At 38.1% G+C, this 26,238-nt stretch overlaps 1 protein-coding gene across 1 annotated transcript in view; it reads left to right on the top strand.

Annotated features, from left to right (window-relative positions):
• Nucleotides 1-26,238, top strand: part of clstn2a (calsyntenin 2a) — a 154,669-nt gene that overhangs the window by 124,635 nt on the left and 3,796 nt on the right. Inside the window, exons 10-17 of the mRNA XM_032565740.1 lie at nucleotides 8,943-9,105; nucleotides 16,838-17,004; nucleotides 17,270-17,418; nucleotides 22,193-22,398; nucleotides 22,634-22,801; nucleotides 23,290-23,435; nucleotides 23,552-23,672; nucleotides 25,981-26,171. Coding sequence (XP_032421631.1) covers nucleotides 8,943-9,105; nucleotides 16,838-17,004; nucleotides 17,270-17,418; nucleotides 22,193-22,398; nucleotides 22,634-22,801; nucleotides 23,290-23,435; nucleotides 23,552-23,672; nucleotides 25,981-26,171 — 1,311 coding nt within the window. The remainder of the gene's footprint in view (nucleotides 1-8,942; nucleotides 9,106-16,837; nucleotides 17,005-17,269; nucleotides 17,419-22,192; nucleotides 22,399-22,633; nucleotides 22,802-23,289; nucleotides 23,436-23,551; nucleotides 23,673-25,980; nucleotides 26,172-26,238) is intronic.

Raw genomic sequence — 26,238 nt, 5'->3', positions numbered from 1 at the left:
AGGAAATAGCAGAGTGGGTACTAAAGTCCAGTTTAGTTCTGTGAATGAACAGCCTGACTCTGGACTGTAAAAGTAGTTTAGAAACTAAAAGTAGTTTCCCAGCATCAGTTCCTGATGCAGGGAAAACTGACACATCCAGATGGCTCCTGTTTATTTGTATTAGGCCTTTCTTTAATCCTCAGAGAGCAATCGAGTCAACATTTGATAAAATTTCGATTTTATTCAGCATAGCTCTTAAACACTCATTTCTTATCAAAACTGAGACCTGCAGATGTAGACTTGATCATTTATTTGTTTATTGGTTAAGAAAGGTTCATTAGATTCACATTAATCAGTCCGTATTAATATTTAATAAATCCTTAATCATACGTAATTAAATACAGGTTGTTACAACTAAATGTTTCTGGGAGAGGAATGAGAATGGATTATTAAACTGCATTTTTACACACAATAGATTTTTGTGGGTGATCAAGTCAGTATCAGAAGAATTAAAATGGCTTCTCACAGTAAGAGCTAAAGGGAAAGGTTTACTGTTTGCATTTTGCATCAGCTACATCTTATTTCTTGTTACCTAATCCATTATAATGAAGAACCATAGTGATCTCTCATCGCTGACACATTCAACACCCATTTAGTGAACGAATGATACATACATTAACAGGATTCATTAGATCAAATTGCATAGAATCCAACACTGACATGCCCTTCAGATGGTGTGAAAGTCCTCTAAATGACAAGAAACATTAAAATAAACATCTTTCATCTGTGCTTTATGAATCCCTCTTCATCCCTCTCCAGTGAATCCAAATGATCTTGACCTTATTAAGTGGCTTCCAGGCAGCCAAACACAAAGACTTTGTTGTTCTGTTTATGTCAGCAGATTTAAAATTCACAAATGCTGCCTATGAGTAAGGAGTTTGTTTTCATTTGGATCTACTCTGTCTCATCGGTCACATAAGCCCTCTTAAAAGAGAAAAGATTTGAAACTCTGCTCCACTTGTTAGTCGACCTAAACCATTGCAGGTAGAGCCTAAGTATTTTTCTAGAAGCTGAAAACCTAAACTGTAAGTATACTTTCTACAAACTGTGTAATTTTCCAGCTCCTGTTGGTGCTATTTCTCCTTTTTATTGGGGCCTGAGATGTAATATTTTGTCTTAAAACACTTTGTGGCAGAGTTCCCCAAGTAGATGGACTTAAATGTGAAGCTTTATTCTCAGCAATAATCCACAGCGGTGCAGCATTGAAATACACAACACAAATAACCTGGCTCAGCAAAGTAGGATTTAGTCTTTCTGGTTATTAGTAGGGGAGAAAGGGAAAGTAACGGAGGAAAGATCAGAAAGCTGTGTGTAAGAGTCTGCCAATACTTGATCATGTCCAACGAAGTTACAAATCATCTGAATGCCAGAAAGAGGTGCGCAAAGGTTTTATTCTGCGATCAAATCTTTTTTTAAGGACCCAAATAACAACAAGCAACTATTGCTTACTAATCTTTCCATTTTTTGGGAACAATTGGTTAAAAAAGAGCAGAAAATCTGCTTTTTAATAGAAAAAGCATCTTTCTGAAATTCTTTCCAGTCAGGTTTTTTTGCCGTCACCACAGCAGCCCTATTAAAACATTCAATCAATACATGTCTTAGGAGGAGTCTTTTTAATGCTCTCTCTGCTTCTTGGTTGATTACAATGTGTTGCTTTATAGATTAAAACGATAGGTGAGATTTCCTCATACTACCTTCAGTTCTTACAGATCTTACTTTATAGTTTAGTCCTTTTCATGATTTAGTATCGGGTTGCACAAGGATCAACGTGGGTTTTTTTTTTAACATCTCTTACCTCCACTAAAAGATAAAATGAAAAAAAACTCTTTAGTGTTCACAGCTCTTACAGACAAACCACTTAAAGCAATCGTTATAAGTCCTGCCACAAAGCTTCAAAATGATCAAGTAATTTTCCTGCAAGAACTGATTTTTTTTTACTCATTTTCTAGATAAAGAGCAGGATAAGATAAACAATAGTCCTGCACATTCTGACCATTTTCTACACATAACATACAAGTGTATTCCATGTCAACGAGTCGTTTGATGTAAGTGTGACATATTGGTTAGAAATGTATTACGTAAATGTATAAGCATGTACATTTTTCAGTGGACAATTTCATTCAGAGGACTGCAAAGATGGAGGTCAACACTTGCATTTTAAAGGAGCGGTATTAAGCATTTTACAGCGCAATTTTGTTGCGCAATCAAGTTTCCATGTCACCTTTAGTTGCTATAAAGATGCTGCATATTTAAAAATTACTTTAACAGAAAAAAATAACGTTGCTGTAACTGATTGTGTTTGTTTAAGGTGTTATCTGATTAACACCATTTATGGCCAGGAAAGGTTTTGGAAAAATATCTTATTATCAACTGTGTAGGATTGTGCTGTTCATAAGTCATGATTAATCATAGGTATTCCAGCTTGACAGTCTCTCAAAGCTTGCATGTGAATAATGTGTGTAAATCTAAGCCATAAATAACTTGATTGATTGTCTTAGTCCCTGAAAAAGCTTGAGGTCGTAACAACTCCCACTGCTGTCGCTACTGTACATGTCAAACCAACCGAAAGCTGTAAGAGTAAAGAAATGTAGAGTGACTGTAATAAACCAAGAAGACGGTTTATTTTATTTTATTTTATTTTATTTATTTAAGTCATAAAGCTGAACAGACATCTAACATCGAAGGCACGTCTGTGTTAAAACCTGTAGTCATAGCAACAGTTTAAAAGAGGAACTTTAGAAGAACAGTCATGGAGTTTGTTCATGGTTACCAAATGAACTTCTTCTGACCAAACTAAAATAATCTACTTGAGAGATATCAGTTTAGCTCTGCAAAACATCAAGGACAATTTTCAACTCCACACTAACGGGTCAGTAAGGTCTTCTCTGATGGGAAACAACTTTTGGGATGTTTACAAAGAAAAGATCATTACTCTCCTGCATAAATATGCAGACAATCTGAGGCCAAGAGTGTCAAGTCAATGAAAAGCAGTTTGGACCTGATGGAGTCTGCATTTCATCCTGAGAGAAAGAAAAAACAAACACTGAAGGAGCTGGAAGCAACTAAAAATGAGAAGTAGTGAGCAGAGAATGACCTAAATGCAGAAAAGAATATTCTGAAAATGAACAACTGGAAGCTGCAAGTAAATGTTTGAGGGGCAGCAGAGAGAGCTGAAGAAAGAAACTCAAACATTATCTGTTGACCACAAGAAAACAGAAGTGCTCCAAAAGGTTCTCCAAGAACAGATGACGCTGTTCAAAGATAAAAGAAAGCAAGACGAGGCACAAAATACCAAAGGCTGATGAAGACATAAAACACTTGAAGATAGAAAGGAGAGAAATCTGGATGAAAAAAAGAGACAGAAAAATCAGAAGAAAGAAAAGACCCGAATGTTGGAAGACGAGGCAAAATATTTGAAAACGAAGGCGAATGAAGAGCTGCAGGAGAAAAAGAGGAGCCGCCTCTACTTTCTCATAGGGAGAACAAAAATCACCATAAATCACTGTGTTTTATGGAGAGAAAAAAGGCAGAGAGAAAGAAAGGAGGATTGTGGAGCTGGAGGCAGACACGGAGCAAGACGCCAAAGGATGCTGCTCTCAAGTCTGAACATCTGTAGCACCCTGTGGCCCAAACAGACCTCCAACTCTGCAGACCCTCTGCATCCCATCTTCTCATCTTTCCACTCATCCATCAGAATCTTTCTGCTCATCTGTTTGACACCTTGAGCATCCTTCCACCTGCTTCTCCTGACCCGTCACTTTTCCTTCCATCCTTAACCTCATGAAATCCTTCTTCCACCCCCAAAAACACAAGTTTCTTCTTCTCACATCCTTCCTTTTCCTATCTCCCTTCAAATTCTCTCACCCATTTCAACTATTGTCAGTAATTATTAATAATTATCAGGAAACATATATATAAAGAGTGTTAAGTTGTAATGTGTTTAATATGCAACACACTTTCTTTAAACTTTATTTATAATATGTTTGAGTTCTTTCACTCTTAAGATGTAATTAAACTAATTATGTCATTAAAATAATTAATATTTCATTAAATAAAAAAAGAACTGCCAACTGTGGTGGTAAATAAATAAGGATTAGAAATGCAGATTGACATGCCGCAATGTTTACATTCATCCGCTCTGTTTGTGTTCAGCTTTTACCAAACTTTTTTTTTTTCTGAACTGTGGAATAAAAATGATCAAGCCCAAATGTAAGCAAAAATAAATAATAAATAAATTAATTAAAAAAACACCTGAAATGTGTTTGTGTGGGCGTGGCATCGCTGTAACTGTGTCTCTTTTGAGGGACTGCTCTGATAATTGAGTTCATCGTAAGCAGGTCTTTAACCCGCCTTGGGACCGGCTCATTAGAGTGTTTCAACACTCAACGTCTTGTTACACTGATGCCGAGGAAGAATGCTTTCAACCTCCCACTGATTAATATGTTTTCAGGCAAGCTGTGTGTGTTTAAACGTGCCTCAGCAGCAGAAAGAAAGCTGCTGATTTTATCTGCTAATGAGGTCTATGTCCAACGCACGTGCCTGTGTTGTGCCAGCGTCATTTCTGATATTTTGAAGTCTGTCAGCAGCTTAAGCTAACCGAGCGCTGCTGTGGATCCGGAGGTTAGTACCTGGTAATTACAATAATTGCATCTGCTGAGATAATTTTTAGCACTACAGCCACTCTGAGGCAGATTTGTATGGAAATTTCAATTCTTTTAGTGTCCATCACTCAGCTGATTCGCTGTAGTGCTCACGTTTTATTTAAGATCTTTGAGCTGTCGGATTTGGTTTGGATGCTTCCTGGAAAGGATTTTCAATAAATGCAGTTGCAGAGAGTATGTTCCAAAAGCAACACTAAAAACTATGGGGAATGGTGTGTGCGTGTGTGTGGGCATGTGTTTTTGTCTCTCTGTTTCTGTCTGGATTCCACTTCCTCAGTTTTTACACCCAGAGAAAAGAAGTTGAGTGAAAAACACAATAGATACAACAGAAATCATCTTCCTCACTGTGGGGGTCAAACTCAGAAAATCACTTTGGTGCTGCCAGATTTTCCCACCAACAGAACTTATTCAAGGTTTTCCCTGAATGTTTCTGAAAGTCTAACTTTACCAATAAGGCTGCAGGAAATATGTATGTGCCAGACTGAGCCCTGTACTGTAAATACAGATACTTTGAGGTCCACCTTTGATTCCTACAAAGAGAAGCAGTAGCTTCTGTCAATTCTAGTTTTTTTTACTAATGCTTTGTTACAGCTTTCTGTTTTGATTCACATAATTTTTGTACGTTTCTTTTTGCTTTATTCTTCATCTAATAATGCATCTATGTCTTGTTTCATTCTCTTTTAGGTTAAATTTCATCATATATAGTCTAACCTTGATAAAGTAAGAGTAAGGAATGTGTTGCACAGTGTTAATGAGGTACAAGCTTTTTGAAGAGTTAATTGTGGTTTCATAAAATTTTCACTTCCCTTTATATTTGTTACAACCATATTAGATATTGAAGTCGGGGTGCTTGTAGATTTAAACTTTCTAATTTGGTTTTCCAAAGCTGCTGCTCCCATTCTCACTAAAACTACAGAAATAAATCTAATCACTCCAGTATTAAACTTCCTACACTGGCTCCATGTAACTCAGAGAATAGACTTTGAAATGCTATTGTTAGTTTTTACACCATTAATTGACCTGGCACCAAAACACATTAAGATCTCTTGTCGTTCATCAGGTCTGCTCTGCGTACCCAAAGTCAGAAACAAACACGGAGAAGCAGAATTCAGTGCTCCTCTAATTTTGAAAATACTTCTAGAAAGCTGCAAAATTCTTCATTTAAAGGATATTTAACCTTTAATTTAAGGCTAAATACCCATTTAAGAATTTGCCTTTGATGACTAGAAAATCCTACACTAATGCAGTGGTTTTTGTAGACTACATAAGAATTGCCCCCATTGCAGACGAGAAACTTAGCTTGAACTTGATGCAAAAGACTTCAGATTAAACATGGACCTTGGTTGGATTAACAATCTACTGCCTTCCAACAACTTTTTGATGCATTAATCAGTCACTGGAGTCACCAAATGCTGTCATTAAAAAACAGCGCAGATTAGTAGAGCAAATGGAAGGTAAAATGCAGACTGTCTTCTTCTGATTTACACCAAATTTTGGTTTTTCATTTATTAACAACTTCACCAAGAAAAACAACAACTTACGTTTCTGACATTTGCTTAAGTTCTGCTGATTGAAACAGTTTATCTACATTGTATTTAGGATAACTAGTGTGCTACTTGCTAAACAAAAACAAAGAACAAACAGGGATATAACTGAGTGTAAAGCTGAACCTGTCTGCTTTTAGACGTGGGGAAAATCTGGGGATTTTTTTCTGTTTAATATACAGAATACAAGTCGTGTGATTGTAAAAATGCTCCATGTAAAGCTACGCATGCTGAGTTTAGTAAATAGATTCCAAATAAATTAACTTTGCAAAGGAAATCTGCCAGCATTGCTCAGGATGGAGAGCAGGCGCACAGCCGGCTCTGCACAACATGAGTCAAAGACACTTTTTAAAATAAATTAACTTGCCGAGCGGAAATTACTAGAATGTAATAGTGCACGGCTGTTTCTTTTCTATTCTGAAATATTCCTACATTTATTCTAAACATAGTTAATGTGGTCTGTACAGATATTATTAAAGTTGTGCATGCCACGTGTAGTTATTTTAGAATCCTTTTATTTTCAGCCAGGTCTTTGTTGGTTCCAGATGAATCAGTGAGCGGGATTGTTGTTTACAATCTGCACCATCATTTATTGATAAAAAAAAACGTCATTCTGAAGTGATTCCTCCACTCTAGATGTTGTTCTTATCGTTTAATGAATGCCTGATCAGATCGTCTCTCTGTTAATTAAAAATGATAACATAAAGCACAACATGTTTTCTTCTTCAGGTCTTTTATCTCTTCTGCACCTGCTGTGGCTGTAGAGACGATATCCATTATATAGTTTAAAACATTCAGACTTCATCAGCTGTTTCATGGTATCAATGTTTGCACACTGTTTATGAGTACCTTATAATTTTCCTTCTGCTTATCAGTTTAACATGAAGCATCTATAAGCACATTCTTGATTTATGTTCTGTCATCATTAGTTTTCCGCTTTGTGTAAGCATCCAGGTTGTAATTATGACTTAAAAATGATCAAATGCTTCTGTGGCTTCATTGAACAACAAAACCACATTGTTCAGATTACACAGCTTGATCAGATAATCGTTTAACTGCATGAACAGTAATTAGGCTTGGCTGCAGTGCAGAGCTAAAATCAACTCAGTGGAATCTTAACTTCTCAAACAAAAGCAACAGAATCAGCATCAAAAAAGGGTCGAGGCGCAGCTTATCAGCAACATCCCCGAGGCCCCCGCTCAGGCGTGTCAAGACGTGCTTCACACAACAGAAGTGGAGTCGAATCTGAAGAGACAAACAAAAGCAACCCACGTATCTGAGAGTGGGAAAATCAGGTGCTGATCTGCAGAAGGCTTCAGAACGAGATAGTAAAAGCTTCTGCGCGCAACTTTCTGTTTTTGTTTGTTGCTAACTTTGTCGATTAAAAGTGTTGAGGTTTCTTGAATATGTGAGGAAAAGTTTGGGTACTGTGAGGTACACTTTGCTTGTGTTTTTGTATTGTATTTTTGTGCAATACATAAGACTGCCAACATTAACGAGTTGGAGCATGCGATTAATCTGAAATTTTTTATATTACATAACGCATAATAATCAGACTACTATTTTCTATTTTGACCTAATTGTCTCTGTTCTATGGAGCAACAAAAGTTGAAAATTTTTCAACTTTGTTGCGTTGCGTCTCTGCACATCTACGTGTACGAATTACGGCGGTTATCTGGCTGGATGAGGACAAGCGACTGCCGCCTCGTCGCACAATTTGCATAGGAAACGTATGGAGAGGGACATTTTAAATTAACGTTCAAAACAAAATGACTTCCTTGAAATCTTCCTGAATACAAAAACCTGGTAAACTGAGAATCTTCAGACATGCTTGGTTTGAGACGGTAAAATATGTTTTGGAAATGCGCATACAGTGGCGGTTTTTGATATGGGCTATATGGGCGGTTTCCCAGGGCGGCATCAGAAAGAGTCGTCCCCTGAACAAGTTTGCTTCTACTTGCATGCATGTGTGTACTGGAGTAGTTTACCTTCTCTGCAGTTGAGTTGAGAGACTATATTACCTGCTTTCTGATGCAAAAAATCAGATATTTACTTCCATTTTAATTAGTTGGAGTGTGACAGGAGGGACTTGCACAACTGCATGTAATATAGAAAAATATTTAAAAGGTGTTGGAAATCCTTCAGATATTTATGTCCATATTGACATATTTGTTCATAGTTGACATCTTTTAAGTAAAGATGTCAATTATTTATGGTGTATTTTTCCATAATACAGTATTTGCTCTATGCAGAGGATGATGTGTTTGTATTTATAATGTGAAGAGGGAATGTGAGTGGAAGAAAAAGGCATCCTTATTGGGATTTCCCTAAAAATTCAAAGGATGCTTCCACCTTTTGTTAAAAGTGTCTGGCTGGAGCTGCCACGCTTTTCTCGCTCAGCGCCTTTAATGAACACCTCATTAGTTGAAAACCTCATTAGTTGTCTAATGACATGGAGCAAATGATCCAGGGAAGAGGCGAAGGCTTTGTTGCATCTTAGTTACAGAAGGTAAGATGCTCCTTCAAAACAGTGGATTGAAATAATCTTGCATTCTTACCAAAAAATGAAAAGGTATTCCCAGAAAAGCTTTTAGAAGCTGTCCTTTTGTCATGCATGTTAAGATTAGGCTTGATTTGCTTTGTAATATGTGGGAACTGGAAAGACAGTCTCAATACGATGCTTCTCCCTGCCTTCCAGATCTGTGATAAGGAGTGGCACTACTACGTGATCAACGTGGAGTTTCCGGCAGTGACGCTCTTTGTCGATGGCGTGACTTATGAGCCGTACCTGGTGACGGATGATTGGCCGATTCATTCCTCAAAGATTGATACCCAGCTGACTGTGGGTGCCTGCTGGCAAGGTCAGTATGTATGAATTTATGGATGAATGTATGTATGTGTACTGGTTTGTTTATGTAACATGGAGCTTTATGCATTAAAGAAGGTGAAATCGGTAGGAGAACGGCTGCTACAGCATGTTGTCAGAGCTGCTGACAGGTGTTTACTGCTCTGTCAGATGTCTCATATGCAGCAGCGTATTTCATCTCAAGGCCGTGCTGGGCTTCTTTTTTATCACACAGAATATCAGAATATTTTCCATATCAATGCAAAAGAAACATCCTTATTCCTTTATTCATAATCCCATTTGTCATTTAGTTACTTTGTAGCGTTTTATTGGCACCAACAACATTCAAATATTGTAAAATAAAATAAGAGTTAAAAAACAGAGAAATCAGATTTTTTACTTAAGCAACACTGTCTTTCACCCAAAATAATTTGCTAAGAGGCGATGGATGGATGAATGGATGGATGGATGAATGGAAGGTTGGTTGGTTGGATGGATGGATGGATGGATGAATGGAAGGTTGGTTGGTTGGATGGATGGATGGATGGATGGATGGATGGATGGATGGATGGATGGATGGATGGAAGGTTGGATGGATGGATGGATGGATGGATGGATGGATGGATGGATGGATGGATGGATGGATGGATGGATGGATGGATGGATGGATGGATGGAAGGTTGGATGGATGGATGGATGGATGGATGGATGGATGGATGGATGGATGGATGGATGGATGGATGGTATTTCGAACATGATAGAAGTATAAAATCACACATGAACAAGGAATTGATCCATATTTTCAGATGGACCCTCATTATTAAATAAAAAATAAATAAACATATGTTAATTAATTTTACATTTTATCTGGGTTGACATACATCTATACCCACACACTCATATGCCTCAAATATACACATTTGTGCAAACATATCTCTATATCCTGTGAAAATGACCTCCTTATATTTCCTTTTAAATTGTACTACATTTTGATTTTGTTTTAACTCCACATTTAAGTTGTTCCATAATTTTACACCATGAATTGAAATACAATTGTCAGATTGTATCTTTTAAAGTTTTGTTGATGGCATGTTCTCCTGGTTGTGTGTAATATTTCTACAAATATTAGTCATCGAGACTCCTGGCAGGAAAGTCCTAAATAGTTTATCAGTGTTAAAACTGCTTTACCGCACATTCACAGTGGAAGAAAATGCAATTAATGTTACCACTGTGCATGCATACAAATGCTGCTTTAGTAGACTTACTTGTGTTAGAAAATTGATAGTTATTTATATCCGTAGTTCATAAAAATACCTGAAAAAATTTTTCAGAGTAATTGAGAAACAGTACTTTAGGTTAGTGGGTAGGAAATGGTTTGTAGGTGCAAAATATGGGCTGTGGAAGAAAGTTTAAACTAATGTATCAGTGAGCATAAAAGCAGGACACACTTTATTGAGACTCTGCTGCTAGAGAACATTTTGCTGATGCTCAACATGACAGTTCCTGCTTACGGTTTTGTGGTTTTGAATTGCTGATGTCTGGCTGTGATTGGTCAGATAGTCATATTCACTAACGATTTCAGATATGAGGACTGAAATTTGTTGAATGTCTAATTCAACTTCTTTAATAAATACTATTTGCTAACAATTAAAAGCAGTGTGAAATTAAAAGCCAAATGACCCTATAATTAACCAATGAGCTGCAAGTTTTATTAGTTTGTTACATTTTGTACATCTTTTTTTGGAGCTAGAATCACTCTGAATCTGGTGACACACAAATTATATGGTAAGCAGCGACGGCTTTTGAATTCGAGATGTTGGAAGTTACATTTGAATCCCAAACAGTAAGAAAGAGTGAGAAACCAGGAGAGCCTCTGTTAGAATGCATTAGGGGATTAAGATTTCATACCCCGAGGCTACGAATGTTTCCTCTTTGAAGCGGGGTGAATATCAGCAGCAGATTCTGCATGTCATTTCCACCGACGGGAAATTAAAGTAAGTAGTGATTGCGTAGTGGGATGAATGCTGCCATGTTTATTACTTGAAAAATTGCACAAAAGTGCTTCACAGGGCAGAACGGCGCAGGAGAGATCTGTTCGGCAGCTTGTCTAAATAACACTCGAGACTCGTGAGCGTCCTCCAACGCTTCAATCCTAATGTCATTTCGGCTGGTGTTTAAATGTTCTTTCATTCTGCGCCTGATTGCAATTTTCTCTGTCGTCATCATTTTTGCTTCATTGCCTCATCCAGCCCTCTCGAGCTGCCTCTTTCTATGAATCTTTGATTGTGAGAGAAAGCCCTGAAGGAAGGATTAGCAAGAGTGAATGGGGGACAAGTTTTCCAGCTATTACATCCCAATGAAGCCGCTTTAAGCTTCACTAAGCCGCAACTGATAACTTTGCAGGCCATTAGCAAGCAAGATTGCCTTTCAGAGTCTCTCGTTCCTCCATCCTCTTTTCCTCGCAATCAACAAAATGTGGAATTAAAACAGAAATTCAGACTTTACTTTCACTGCCTTCTGAGCCAAATAAGTTGTCTGTGGTTGCTTTACAAGGTTAACAAGAAAAGGGTTTAAACGCTACAGATTCCAAGCTTTTTTTTTTTTTTATTGGATTAAGGTAGTCGACTTTTTATCGAGCTTGAATAGCAAATATGTGTACATTTAGCGATTTAACTTGCCGAAGGATGTTCACATTCATGGTGATTAGATAATAAAGTAGAGGACAAGCATGAAGGAAAAGAGTGAAGCCATTACATACAGGAGGTGAAAAATGTCATTACATTAAATAAAGTACAACATGGCATTCTTTATACATGGTACAGCAGCAGAAAAGAGCAGCCGGTGCAGCGCTGCAATCAATAATCCATTTCAATTTACTTCATAAAATGTCAGTCTCCAACAACATTGGTGTCTTTGAAGAAAAAGTAAAGATGCTCCAGTCAAATACAATCAAATCCGTTGTATTGGATTCAGTTATAATCCTGCCCAGTTCAGAACAGAGGGACTGACTCTATCTATAATTATTTATAGATAGGCTCACCTCCTCTTCTGGACGCTTGTGGCTGCACATCCCAGCAGTGTTTGACTTAGAATAGACCAGCTGTTACAAAGGTGAAACACTGACTACTTTTTATTTATTATCGAAAAGTATGTTTTTATGCTGACTGAATTCTACAGGCGAAAAACTGTAAGTCTAAAAAAGACGGAGACATCCTGATTCAGTTAGGATATCTAAATCCCAGAACAGACAAAATTGATCCAAACCAATTCACACTGCAAAAAGAAGTTAAAATGGAAGATTATTTTGAGAAAGTAATGTTTCAATCAATAACCTTTTGGATAATTGATTCTCAGTTTACTGATCGGTATCTGCAGTGATGGGTCTAATTTAGTATTTTGGAATACTAAGATGACAGATTTACAAAATGACAGCTAAACAGACAAAGAAAGAAGTTGATGATTTAGTATTTTAAACAATCTTCATTATGTCCAGATCACCATAAATAGCTATATTAATTGTTGTATGAGCGCTGGCTGTGTGCTACGGTCGGCTGCATGATTAGTGAAAAACTATGATTGGGAGTGTTGCAGCCCAGCGCCGACGTTGACTTCATATTCTACCTTTAGCTTAGCTAGTGTTTGGCTTCAGGAAAATGGGGCATTTAGCACATTTTAGGACCATTGTAATGTCTTAGTGGTGAAAATGACTTCCCAACACTTACCTCCTGAATATTTACACTAATGAGTCCCACGTAGACAGGGAACCTTGTGACCATCCAGTTATTGACACGTGAATATGTTTTCTCCATGAAGTCTTTTTATTGGTGTCTTGGCAATCTGGAAGAGAGAAAACATTTTAACTGCATAGATGCAAAGGAAGGGAGATGATTGGCAAAGATGTTAAATGATTTCTCACTGCGTCCCAGCCTTCACCAGTTCATCATCTGTGATTCACAATACTCACCATGTTTCATCTGAGTGAACAAACTAGAAAAATGCAATGACCAGAATCCACTTCAGATAAATTTGAGGCAGCTTGTTTAATTAATGTAGAAAAACATTTACAGTGGACTGTAAGAGTCTCAGCATCAACATAGACAACGTAGATTAACTTTGTACTTCTGGTTGTGCTGTATTTTAATATTTTTCCTAATGTAGCAAAAGAGGAGAACTTTGCGTTTATTCTTTCATGCATGTTTAAGAATTTCTTGAATCTCCCGTGGCAACCATTCGGGTTTGTAAAGCACTTGGAGGAACCAAGCGCTGCCTTCCACAGGCAGCTATTCCTCGGAGCTGCAGTCTCCAGCTGAGCTCCCACCTCACAGAGCACCTCTCCCCTTCCCCAATCAGCTCCTTAAGACTAGTGGCAGCAGCAATTAGCAAACACCTGGTGATGCTGTACTTATACAAACTGCTTCTCAGTGCAACACTCCTAAGAATGTCTGTAAACAGCATAATGGAGGAGCATTGTTGTGATGACAGGTGGAGTGTAAGAGAAAGCAGGAGCTTCTTAAAGAGACGGAGGCCCAATTTCACTATAATAATAAGTGTTTTTATATATATATATATATAAAAATTCCCTTCTCACCCACCGCGGGTGGTTCTTATCCTCTGAGCTCGGGTCCTCTACCAGAGGCCTGGGAGCTTGAGGGTTCTGCGCAGTATCTTGGCTGTGCCAAGGATTGCACATTTCTGGACTGAGATGTCTGATGTTGTTCCTGGGATCTGTTGTAGCCATTGGTCCAGTTTGGGGGTGACTGCCCCGAGGGCCCCGATGACCACAGACACTGGCTGGATAGCTCAATAGATAAGGCATCGGTATATCACCCGAGAGGGCAGGGTTCGAATCCAGTCTGGGTCCTTAGGCAAGACCCTTCAAGCTACTGCCTACCTCATACCATGAGAGACACAAAAATGCATAACATGCCGGCTCAGACGTCGCCCGGCCAAACAAGGTCTGCGTCAGGTGTTGGGGAACCAGAGCACCTTGATGACAAATGGGCTACTGGAACAAGACGGAAATGGGCGAGATATATATATATATATATATATATATATATATATATATATTTATATATATACAGCATTTTATATCAAGTAAAACTGAAGGCAACATTTGTACTTATACATAATACTACTGCTTTTAGACTTCTGTTGATTACTACTTTTCTAAAGTTTACCCAAAAAACATATTTAAATACTGTAACTCCACAGAAAAATTAAATAAAACCTTCACATAACAAATAACACAGATTAACTGTGTACATCACTCTAGTACCTATTCTTTATGAGAACTGTACAATGCTATAAAAGTATTTTTAAAAAGTCACCATCTGAATTTATTTCAGACAAATAAAGCTTCCTGTTGGAAACGTATGCTGCTGTGACTAATATGTTTCTTGATGACAGATGGCAACAAGTTAATTAACTTTAGCTGATAGAGTGTGCTGCTCGTCACTCTCTAAATTAAGGAAGAAAGCTCCTAATTATGGAAAAGATTGCTCCTTGAAATAAAAACCTTCAAACTTTTCAAACAATATTGGAAACAGAATGAACCGTCCACTTTATTGTGGATAGAGAGCTAAAAAAAGATCAAAAGTTGAACTCCTGAAATGTTAATAATGAAGTTGTGAGTATTTTCACATGCATAGAAACCAAATAATGCAATATGTTAGTGTATGTGCATAAACAATAAACACTGTACAAAGATCATAAGGCCTAATGAAGCACTTTGCCTTGTTTGATCCATGTCAAGCCGAATTTATTTGGTAATAGCACAAATGAGTGGAACATTATCACTTCATGACCACAGTCAAGTATCAACACTGAGGCTATTCACTTACTTGAATCAGGTAAAATCTGTTGGGGTTTTTTTTCAGACAAAATGTTAAATTGTTGTTCAGGGAGGATATAAAACATTCACTGACCACTACGGTCCCCTGACTTTACTGATAATATATCCATCCTGAAGGACGCTTTATGCTTCTCTCCAGGCATCAGTATAAATCAAGATCTTTGGGATCCCAGGGTATAAAATAGTGTTTTGACATTGCAAAAACTATTGACAAAATCTCATGGTTAAAGGATTAACTGATCCAACATAGCAGTTAAATTTAATGTTGTCTAAGAAAATGGTTGAGTTGGGTTTTTTTTCTTCTTAAGCTTTTGCCAATATTTTTCTGGCATTTTAGGAAATACTGTAAATAAGTTGGACATTGTGGTTACAGTTGCTGCTTTCAGGACTTGCGTCAAAAGCGATTCTGTGCCTTGTAAGAGTCTAAGGAGAAGGACATAAGCTTGGAGGGGAAGCTGCTGTCAGACTTGCTCAGGGCAGTGTTTCTGTGATAGGATCAACTCACACACCCCACATGTGCACACACTCCTGTATGTTTCCCCCTGACCGAGCTGAGGGAGAAGCGAGGCCTCCAGCTAAATACAGGTTAGCTGCTCATGACAGTATCCATGGTATCTGTCTACATTTCCCCAGGGTGTTCTCTGCAGAACAGGTGTTGTTCAAGGAGAAGTTTGCAGAAGGAAGTGACTTTAAACCTTGTTCTGTTCCAGAACAACAAAAAAATTTGGACAGCCTACAAAAGTGTTGAGAAAACTACACGTATAAAAATAGGATGTGATTATTTTGTAGAGAAGCGTGAGGCTCAGACAACTGGGGAAAGGTGGGATTCACACTGAGCAGACCACCAATAAAATCTTCTTTATTAAATACCCAGCAACTACTGCCAGGCAGCACCGTTTTAAAATCCAGTGCTTTTGCAACTTGCTGGTAATATTTTAAAGAAGTGTTAGAAAATGCAGAGAAGCTCGTTTAAAGGGGGAAGTTGCAAGTCATAAAATATTCTAGTGTGTGAATAAATTGTTTCCATTCAATAGGGAGTTGTTTTTTTTTTTTTTAACTGTGTTAATTTGAAAGCATTTTCCTGGACTGTTTTCATTGTTTTGGTATGTATTTTGTAGATTAATCAAATAATTTTATCTATCAGGTAAATCCAAGTAAAAATCTTCACTATTTAAAAAGTAAATGCAAAAGGGAGACACTCTTCTAATTCAGATCATAATAATTGTAACATGTCTGCATGTTGGGGTTTCTATTTAGATGGTGACTCTACAGATGATCAGTCATAAATAAACAGATCTAGTCATAAATGTGTCATCCCAGTATCTACTTTTCTGATACTTATGATTGGTATTGAGTTATTCAGCTATTATGCAATTATGCAGTATACATGTTGTATAAATATAATCACTGATACAAAAATACATATACTAACTTACTTTAAGTGAAGATTTCAGCCTGTGCATACATTTTTCACATTCAAAGTTTTTAGATGAACAGTATTTCTGGCTCATGTTAAATTTTATTTTACTTTTTTACCCCTCCAGGGGGTCTTTTGTGGGCTGTAGTGTCCCTTATATGAAAGTAGGCTGACAAGCAAGGGGGAAGACATGCGGCAGATATCGTCGGACCCGGAAGCTGCGCTGAGGATCCAAGGCCCCCAAACGTGGGTCACGCCATCCCCTACTCTACCACAGCACGCCTGGCTCATGTTAAATTTGAAGAAATTGCTTTTCGTGTTTAAGTTTAAATGTGGTAACAATATTTTATCATCAAGTTTTTTACCGGTCTATTACTAGAATTGCCCTTTTAGCATCAGTTCTAACATTGTTTCTTTCTCCCTTTTTCTTCCAGTTTTTTTTTCTCAACACACCTTATTGTCTCGGTTTCCCTTCAGGTGGTGAGGTGGCAACGCCGAGGTTCACCCAGTATTTCCACGGCAGCCTCTCAGGTCTGACGATCCGACCAGGCCGCATTGAAACCCAGAAGGTTATCTCCTGCTTGCAGGCCTGCAAAGAAGGCCTTGACATTAACTCCCTCGAAAGCCTAGCTAAGGACATAAAGGTGCATGAAAATACAAGACGCAGTCGCATTTTCACAAGACACTTCATCCTCCGTTTAGTGGTGTAGGGAACACTCATCACCTCCTTTCTGTTACAGAACTATTACACTGTCACATGTAATCAGTGAAGGCTCATGTTGAAGCTAATCTGGAATAGATTTGAAGATAAATGCAGTCCATAACAAATACTTCTGATTAAAGATCAGGGACATTAGTTGCATAAACCCGATGGGAGGTTAGATTTTAAAGTTGTCTTTGTGTGTCCAGTTTCACTTCAACCCGGCCCAGTCAGTTCTGGTGGTGGAAGGAGGGGATGTGGACAGCATCAACACAGCCATGACCAAAGTCTCTTACATCAACTCTCGGCAGTTCCCCACACCAGGCCTCAGACGGCTGCACATCTCCACATCTGTACAGTGAGTCCTCAGTTACTTATTGGATGCATTCCTTACTTTATTTGTAAGATGAAGCACAATTTGAACATTACCTTATCTATTTTCCATAACTGCATTGTCCTAAATATCTGCTTCTTTAAACTGGGATGTTGGACTACGGGTTCCCAGATAATCCACAATCAACCTGATGTCTTCATCATTTGCATTTCGAGGCTGTTCCAAATGTTTAGACAAGATGTGTGTAAAAGTGAAGTAATATGTCTTAAACATGAAATCATCTAAACCTATTCTAGTGGATTTATTCATCTTTATATTGCATATCAAAGTTTACACACGTAAAATGAAATAGCCACTCAAATAAGAATTGTTTTGTTTATTGTCATGACTCTGAACGTTGTTGCTGTAGCTGAGAAATAAAACTGTAGGGATTTTTTTCACATCATCACAATAAGTTCTGTTATATTTTACCACTGCAGCAATAGTAATAACCTCGGCTATTGAAGCACCTAGCATATTGTTGTTGCTAGATTAATGCCATTTGGCTTATTTCCTCTGCAACTTCCAGTGTAAAACGGACTCCTGGGGTAGAACTGCACCTTAAAAACAGCCTTTAAACACTTTTGATTTTACCCCAGACCTTTGGGATTGAGCTTCGTTGAGAGAACTTTGGGTTGCTTGCTTCTTGAAAGATCCGTAATCTTAGTTAAAATTCCTCTGCACATATTTTCTGCCTTACTTGTAACATTTAAAATGATGCACTTCTGCCCTCAGCTGTCTGGTGAAGCAAAAAGTATGTTTATGGTATGGAAACATTTGTCAGTCAAGATAGTTTTCTAATTTTTACCCTAGTTTATAGTCATCTAAACTTCCTGTTTTTAACTCTTAACTAGATTTGAAATTACAAACTTGCGCCTTTAGAAATCCTTGAAGTCAAAAGGGAGTAATTCCTCAAGTCAAAGTAATAATTTAAGGTTTTTAAACTCTAATCTTGAAATTTTTACACCATTTATGTAATTATAAGGGCGTAATACTTTTATTTTGATTAGCTACTTACATACAGTAGGTTGTAATGTGTTAAAACTTTTAGCATAATTACTCAAATTTTTTTCTCAAATACAAAAATCTTGAGCCGGAACGTCTGTACTTGCCTGTTTCTGGTACGGCCCTCAATCTGACGCACAAGCAAACAAGAACAATGAACCACAAAGCTGCTTCTCTTGAGTCTGTGGGGGTTACTTTTGACTATTTAAGCTTAAATTAAAAGTAGCAATGAAACTTGAAAATAAAACTTTCATATTCAGTTTGTAAAGGAGTTGGAAGAAACCAATGTTGATTAGATGCTTTCCCCAATCGACTCATTCAGAAAATACATTTCAGTCTAGGTTGTAGAATCTGAATACTTCCAACATCTTAAATATTCAGATAATTTGTCCTCAATGTTGCAATTATACATTTTACACTTTCCAAAAATGCATTTACACAACCAATTTATTGTTATGCAGCCTGCAGCATCTGCACTTTCTACAGTCTCCTGAAAGAAATCATGATACATATACACAACACATCCAATCCTGTTCAATGAACAGTACAGCTGCCAACAGTATCCCCATTAAATTGGTCATAAATTTGTCGATAGTTTCCACTGTCGTTCGAGCAAAAAAAGTGCAAAATTAGGATTCACTTCCAGCACAAGGACTAAATTCTGACACAACTGGGAGATACCTCTGGTGGAGACTCCCTGTTTGTGAAATGACGAGTACGTAACAAAGTGTGAAGGAGGTACGAAAGCCTGGCTGATCTGTTGGGTTTGACTTTGTCTTCAAGCCATTGAACACTCAGTGAGATGGGCAAAAACGAACCATTAGTGTAAAATCAATTAAACCATGAAAGAAAAGCAGATGTACATCCAGGAAATAAAACCTGATGGTGTTTGCACAGAGTATAAACTCTCCTTGTCCTTGCTCTTGTTTGTTGTTGTTATCCATCTGTTTGTGCTCTTTTAAATTTGGTCTGAACTCAACTGATTTTCAATCTAGCAGATCTTCAGGATGACGAGGTCAGTCTCTCAGTCTGCCTCTCCTTTTCAGTTTGCACAAGCTGCCACATTTTCTTGAGATCTTTAACATTTGGACCCCCCCCCCCCCCCCAATATATAAAATAGCAACATTTCTTGGCTGTTTGATGCAGATGTAATGAGTGTCACACCTATTAAAACTACATTAATCCATCCAGAGTAATGACTTACTGCCTGAGGTTTATTCAGTTCCATTTTGATTGAGTTAAAAATTTCACTACCTCAATTTCTTAAACTAAAAAGTGTTACTGTATGCTACTTTGAGACTAACTAGTTGTTGTGCAACTAGTTAGTTGTTTATCTTACATTTAGAGCCCACTTTAATCCATAACACATCTGGGGGTTTGGTATCAGAGTGTTTCTGTTCTTCTCTTGCCTTTACACCCATGCTGCTCTTTTGTGACGCTCTAAATGCAGGCCAGGGTCAGCTCAGACACACGTTGTTTGATAAAGTGAGACGAGCACGTGGAACAACAATCGAAGTTGTCTGACTGTGCAACGCTGACTCGCCTCTGTCGAGATAAAGCTGGCAGAGTCCTCCATGTGCTCTCTGCAGACATGTCGAGTCTGCAGCCTGTGATTAAGGAAAAGTGTGGATTTTTATTTTTTTAACGCCTGATAGTGCTGTTTTGTTTCCAAACAGTGTCACTTGTTTCAGCAGTTTTTTACAGCTATAACTGTCAGAAATCATAGGTTTTGCGGACATGGCCTGTATAGCCTGAGGCTTTGACAAATGGCATCAGTTTTCAGAAACATGTAACAAACAAGAATATAGTGTAATCGATGGAAATCTATGTTTTGTTGCTGAAATATGAGGTCTCGCTTTTTTTGCGCTACGCTGCTGCATTCTTTTCTTTTTAATTTTGCAGTCTTACCTCTGTCTATCCTCACTGGGCTTTTCTGGCATATAGAGTTCATGGACTAGTTCCACATGACCCAGCAAAAATGATTAATATGGTGCTGCTGGGGGAAATGTAAAAAGCAAACTGTATAAAGGAAAACTAAAATTTTTTTTTTTTTACATTTGAAAACAGACACGAACAGTTCCTGTTCATATTCAGCACAAATCTTATGCTGGTCTTTATAGTGGAATCTAACTCAAAATCAAGATCCAGGAGCAACAGTAGAATAAAATGAGTTTTATTAATTTAAACCCAAAAATATCACTGACAATTTATTTTCCGTTAATACTGTTACAAACATTTTATCATACAGAAAAGATTTAATAGAAGACACATAATGTTTGTAATTCTGCCCCTTGAAATATATTTAAACTTTATGAGCTTACAAACACAAGTCTCTATTGTTTAAAATGTGTTTTATTGAGATTTTTTGAAGGACATAATTATGAAGTAAAATCATACTACAACATGGGTTTTAAGATTTTCTTTTTGTACAAATCAGATTTAAAACGTCACCTCATTAGTAAACAAAAGTCACTTGTGTACAGCAGAATTTCAGTTTAAATCCAGATGTTCTGCACTGGGCACACAATTCCCACTGGGGAACATTGTGGTAGCAGCATCATGCTGGGGGGGGATGTTATCCTTCAAAATGGGCAGGGCAGATTCTCACACTAAAATGCAAATCAGACTGAGCTGTATCCATCAAACTTCTGGGATTAAAAACTTGCTTGAAGCTGCAAAAGTCTTGAGACTGAGACAGAAAGATCCCGTCCAGCATTCTGCAGATCAGACTCACCAGCCGTAACGATAGAGAGCTGGTTAGAAAAAAAACAACTAATAATATCGAGGAGTATTTCATCAGCATGATAAAAAAAAAAAAAAACAGCTTACCGATCAAAAAAGCATGTTTCATACAAATTTAATAGACTTTTAAATAATGCCTTAAGAAATAGTCTATTTGAAGGAAAATTGAGAATCTATAGTTGGATATCACAACCAAGATGATAGAAGGGAGAAACTGTGTATAAGCTGCCATAAAAGAATAAATTGTCTCATCTACAGAAGAAATTTGACGAAGAGGTGAAAATAAAGCATTTTTTAACATGATTTAGCATCTCCACACATGTGAATTAAATTTATAGAGAAAATGTTTTAAAGTAGCAAACCAGTCATTATCTGGTATTACCTGGTGTTCCAAATTTTCATTTAGAAATGTTAAAAGAGAAGTAGAAAGTAATTTGCATGCGACTTTCCCAATAAGGGTTTTATCTGAAAACAAAATCTCATAGAATGATCCCAGTAAAATTGCAGATCTAAATCCAGTTGAGAATCTATTATTAGAATTATAAAATCTATGTTTACAGCTTCTCTGTCTATTCAAGCTTAAACTATTGAGCCAGTAAAAATGTGTAAAGGTTGATCAAAACATACCCCAAAGCTCTTACAGTAACAGGAGATAAAGGTAGTTCTGCAGAGTTTGGACTGCATTTCTGTTTTTTTTTATTTGTAAATAATTTAAAGCCATGCATGATTTTCCTTCTACTCAAAACCTTTATTCTATTTTGTGTTGTTGACTTAAAATCTTGATAATAATACATCGCTGTATTTTAGATGGTGAAGGAATAATCTTAAAAAAAACATGTATTGTTTTAGAAATAGATGTTTTCTGCTTTGTATTCTCTATTAGAACATGACAAGGCAAAGACGTATGCCCAGTATCGAGCACGTTATCGGCTCCATAGGAGTCTATAGTTAAGGCTTTAGGTGAAGACATATACGCCGTGCTGCTGTAACACGTCCTCTGTCCATCGGTCAGGTGTTTTGGAGAGGACACATGTGTCTCCATCCCGGACATCAAGGCGGTGGTCATGGTGCTGCCACCCAGTGAACCCAGAATCACCATTTCAGGATCCAAGCAGCTTGTCAGACCCGCCAGCGACCTCCGCAGCCCGCTGGGCGTGGCGCCCTTCAAAGAGCTTCGGATCACCAGCACGGTGATGAAGGGCGACAGCTTTGGTGGATGTGAGTGGACACACCTCTCAGCTTCAACAGGACGTTTGAAAACATACCCCAAAGCTCTTACAGTAATATATACAGTATATACTGTATGTATGTATATATATATATATATATATATATATATATATATATATATATATATATCTGACATCTTACTCATAATTCCAGACCTTATCATTGTAAACCTTTTTTTTTTTTCCTACTCGTATGTTAAATAACTTTGTGGCTATGTGTGCAGTCCGCCGGCCAGGGGTGATGGAGGTGATGCATAACCTGGACTACTGTGATGTGCTTGTAATCGGAGACGAACTGGAACCAGAGAGCGAGAGCCTGGAGATTCAGCACAGCGCTTTACTGGGAAAACACCTCGACGCCACCAACTCCACCTCTGGAATATCAATATATGGTAGCTCAATTTGACATCACTCATAAAACCTCAACCATGTCTGTCAGAAATCTTAATATAAAAATCTGGAAAAAAAACACATCTGTTTTAAATCAGAAAAAAACATCTTCTGTTTTCCACCTACCTTGCTGTCTGCAAGGAAATTTCCACAAATCTCGGTGACTGAACTGACAATGTGTACAAATTTACAACGATTAATATTCTTACATAATTGCATCATCTGAATAAACAATTAGCATTTTTATGAGAGCTGCATGTTTTTTGTAGAGCATGTGACCGTGGTATTACTTAACACCACCCCACATGAGCTCTGATTTATCCACATTTTTCGTTTTTCAGTGTCATTATTGTTCAGCTTGAGCAACTCAGTCGCTACAGTCTGCATCAGACATCAGAGGCAGTCTATAAAATCTATTTAAGTGTCCTCCAGATTTTGAATTGGACATAAATGTAGGGTAGTTTCTGGCAGTGGGTGTTTCTGCCCACAGGTGTGGACTCCATGGCCCACTATGAGCAGGTCCTGAGACAGCTACGCTACAGGAACTGGAGACCTGTCTCTCTGACGGAGAGAAGGTTCAGACTTACCTGCTCCGAACTCAATGGACGTTACACCAGCAACGAGTTCAACCTGGAGGCAGGTTTTGGGCTATTCATAAATAGTTTCTTTTTTCTCTTTTCTGTACATTATACTGTGTGCCTTTCTTTGGCCTCATCTTTGAGAATAATGGCTCTTTGTTCCTGCTTCGTTAGATCAGCGTTCTTCACCACACTGCACCCATGGAGCACGTTAATCACATGGCTGCCCAGTCCCAGTACATGAGACCGGTCCATCACCCGCTGATGATCCACACCCTGAACTCACACATGTCAGGTAACCCAATACTGAAGAAGTGATTTGTTACATGACAAAAAAAAAAAACATATCCCTACCTTGTTGATTTGTTTGAGCACATGAATTTCTCCTTTTCCTCATCAAACTTGTTCCCATCTGATAATAATTTGTGCGGTAGCATTTCAAAAGACAGCTCATCCTGTCTAAATGTTAGACATTTAATTTGGCATGCTCCTCACCTCCAAAATGTCACTGGACCCCATAATGAGATCGAGAGAGCTTCAGAAAGAAGGTCAGATCTGATTATGAGTATGGTAGAAGATTTAAAGAGGTCTCAAAAGAATTTGTGTTCCATATTTCCATAGTATGAAAAAAATATGTAGAAGTGAAGGACGTTTCAGGCAACTGCCCATACGCCCAGGTTTCACTCTACAAGTAAGTTTACCCTGAAAGCAGATTGTATGATACTAAAAGAAGTCTTAGAAGAAGCCTGGACCCACAGCAGTCTGTTGATATGGAGGTACATGTCCGTATAATCAGTAAGAGACTGAAAAAGTTTATGTACAATGAAGATGCCTGTGGGACTGAAGTTTTCCAGACAGAATGGAGATAAAACCATGACATGTGGAATCATGTTTTTTGGGCAGATGAGTCTAAAATGTAATTATTTGGCCACTGGAACAGAGCATGTTGAGCATAAACCAAATATAGTATACTAGGAAAAAAATCATCAAACCAGCTGTGACACAAAGGTACAGGACATGACCATTTTACAATCACAGAACTCACCATGAATCCCATGCATCAGAGGATGTTGATAAAATGTAAAACCACCTATAAAAAATAAGTTGAAGCAGAACTAGGCCCTGCAACATGGCAGTGATCTAAAACATAGAAGTAAATCCACCAAGAACTGACTGAAAACTTAGAAAAGGAAAATGTCGGGGTACTGTGGTGGTGCAGGGGCAAAGCACGACCCACGTATTAAGGCCTTAGTCCTCGTGGTGGTGGTCGCAGGTTCGATTCCCGGCCTGGCAACATTTGCCGCATGTCTTCCCCTGTTTCCTGTCAAGCTACTTTCAAATAAAGGCCACCAGAGCCAACAAAACCTTTAAAGAAAAGGAAAATGTGAACAGAACACAGATCATCTCATATCTGTAAATGTGGAGTGAAGCAAGTTCAGCCAAATCCCTGAAGTTATTCAGCCATAGGTGGTGAGACTTGCTAATAAGATGAAGGTTGCTCTGATTGTTTTCCTCTGCTGGGTAACACAGGTTTGATGATGCCTCTCACAGAACCAGGCTACTATTATACATGTATTTCCTTGACAAATTACTCATAAACAAAATGTATGATACAAACAGAACATCAAAAATGGTCAGTACAGAGGAAGTGGTCAATTGACTCCAGAGAGAAAACTTTCTGACAAGTTGTAGTTCAGTTCACTTTCTAGGTGGACTTGTCAGGTAAACATTAAGTAACTATGAGAAGTGACTGACCTCAGATGAATGTAGGTTACCCTCATTACCTAAATGCTTCCTTTGGGCTTTAGATGTTCCATTAATAAACTCTCCTGTTTTCAATAAAGTCTCTTGTTCTGTCGTCTCCTGTTCTGTCCTGGGCTGACACTAGATTGGAGAAGAATTTGCTGTAACCTACAGAAGACAGTTTTGTAGGTTACCGTTGACTTCTGATTTGTCTGTGACAGTTTTTGCAAGTCCATTTCGGTGCATGGTTACACTGTCTGCAAGTTGGATTGTAATATTTGCTTTCAGTGTAGTTTAAATGAAAAATGGATTGGAGACTACTTATAAAGCAGGAGTCTTCATTTTAATGTTAGATCTATAACCAATGAGACTAATGAGTTAAAATAAAAGGTTAATTTGTGTACATCTAGTTTCCTTTTCTGTGCACCTTTTTCCTCCCAATAAATTGCTGGTGCTCTAATCTCCCAGTCAGGATTGCCAGAGAGGGCGCAACCAATCAAAACGTAAAAGATGTGGCTCACAGCCAGGAAAAAAAGAAAAAAGTGAACAGCTGATATTCCAGTTACTTGCTCTTTGAAGAGTTCAGTCTTGTGTACACATCCTTTGTGCATTCAAGAGTGATGTTGGCCACATGCTGCACATGATGTATTCACTGAATCAGTTTCCACTGAACCTTGTCACACTTATCTCTTATCATAATCCCAAGGCTTGGGCCTCCACCAAGCATGAACGTCTTTTGTGCTTTACATGTTTCCAGCTTTGTCTCTTATTTAAAAACACTTTGAAACCAAAGTGACGCTGCTCCGTCACATGTTCCACGTAGTTTATGAGTGTAAACAAGCTTTCCTTTCCTCCGCCAGGTCCAGCGCCCCCTGCGGCCACAGTTGTCATCGTGGTGTGCATCGCCGCCCTGGTGATCATTGTGGTGATCGGGATCTACAGGATCCACGCCACACATCAGGAGGGCTCCAGAGATGAAGAGGATGAAATCAAAGATCCAGAGTCGGACTGGGAAGGCTCTGGACTCAACATCACTGTCAACCCCATGGAGGTAACCGAGACCATCTCAAGTCTTCAGCAGGTTTATTTATCTCTGATGCAATGAACACAACCGCCAG

Source organism: Xiphophorus hellerii, chromosome 6 (assembly GCF_003331165.1).
Source record: "Xiphophorus hellerii strain 12219 chromosome 6, Xiphophorus_hellerii-4.1, whole genome shotgun sequence".
In the NCBI taxonomy this organism is placed as follows: domain Eukaryota; kingdom Metazoa; phylum Chordata; class Actinopteri; order Cyprinodontiformes; family Poeciliidae; genus Xiphophorus; species Xiphophorus hellerii.
The sequence above is the reverse complement of the archived record's forward strand: the minus strand, read 5'-3'. Positions and strand labels throughout refer to the sequence as shown.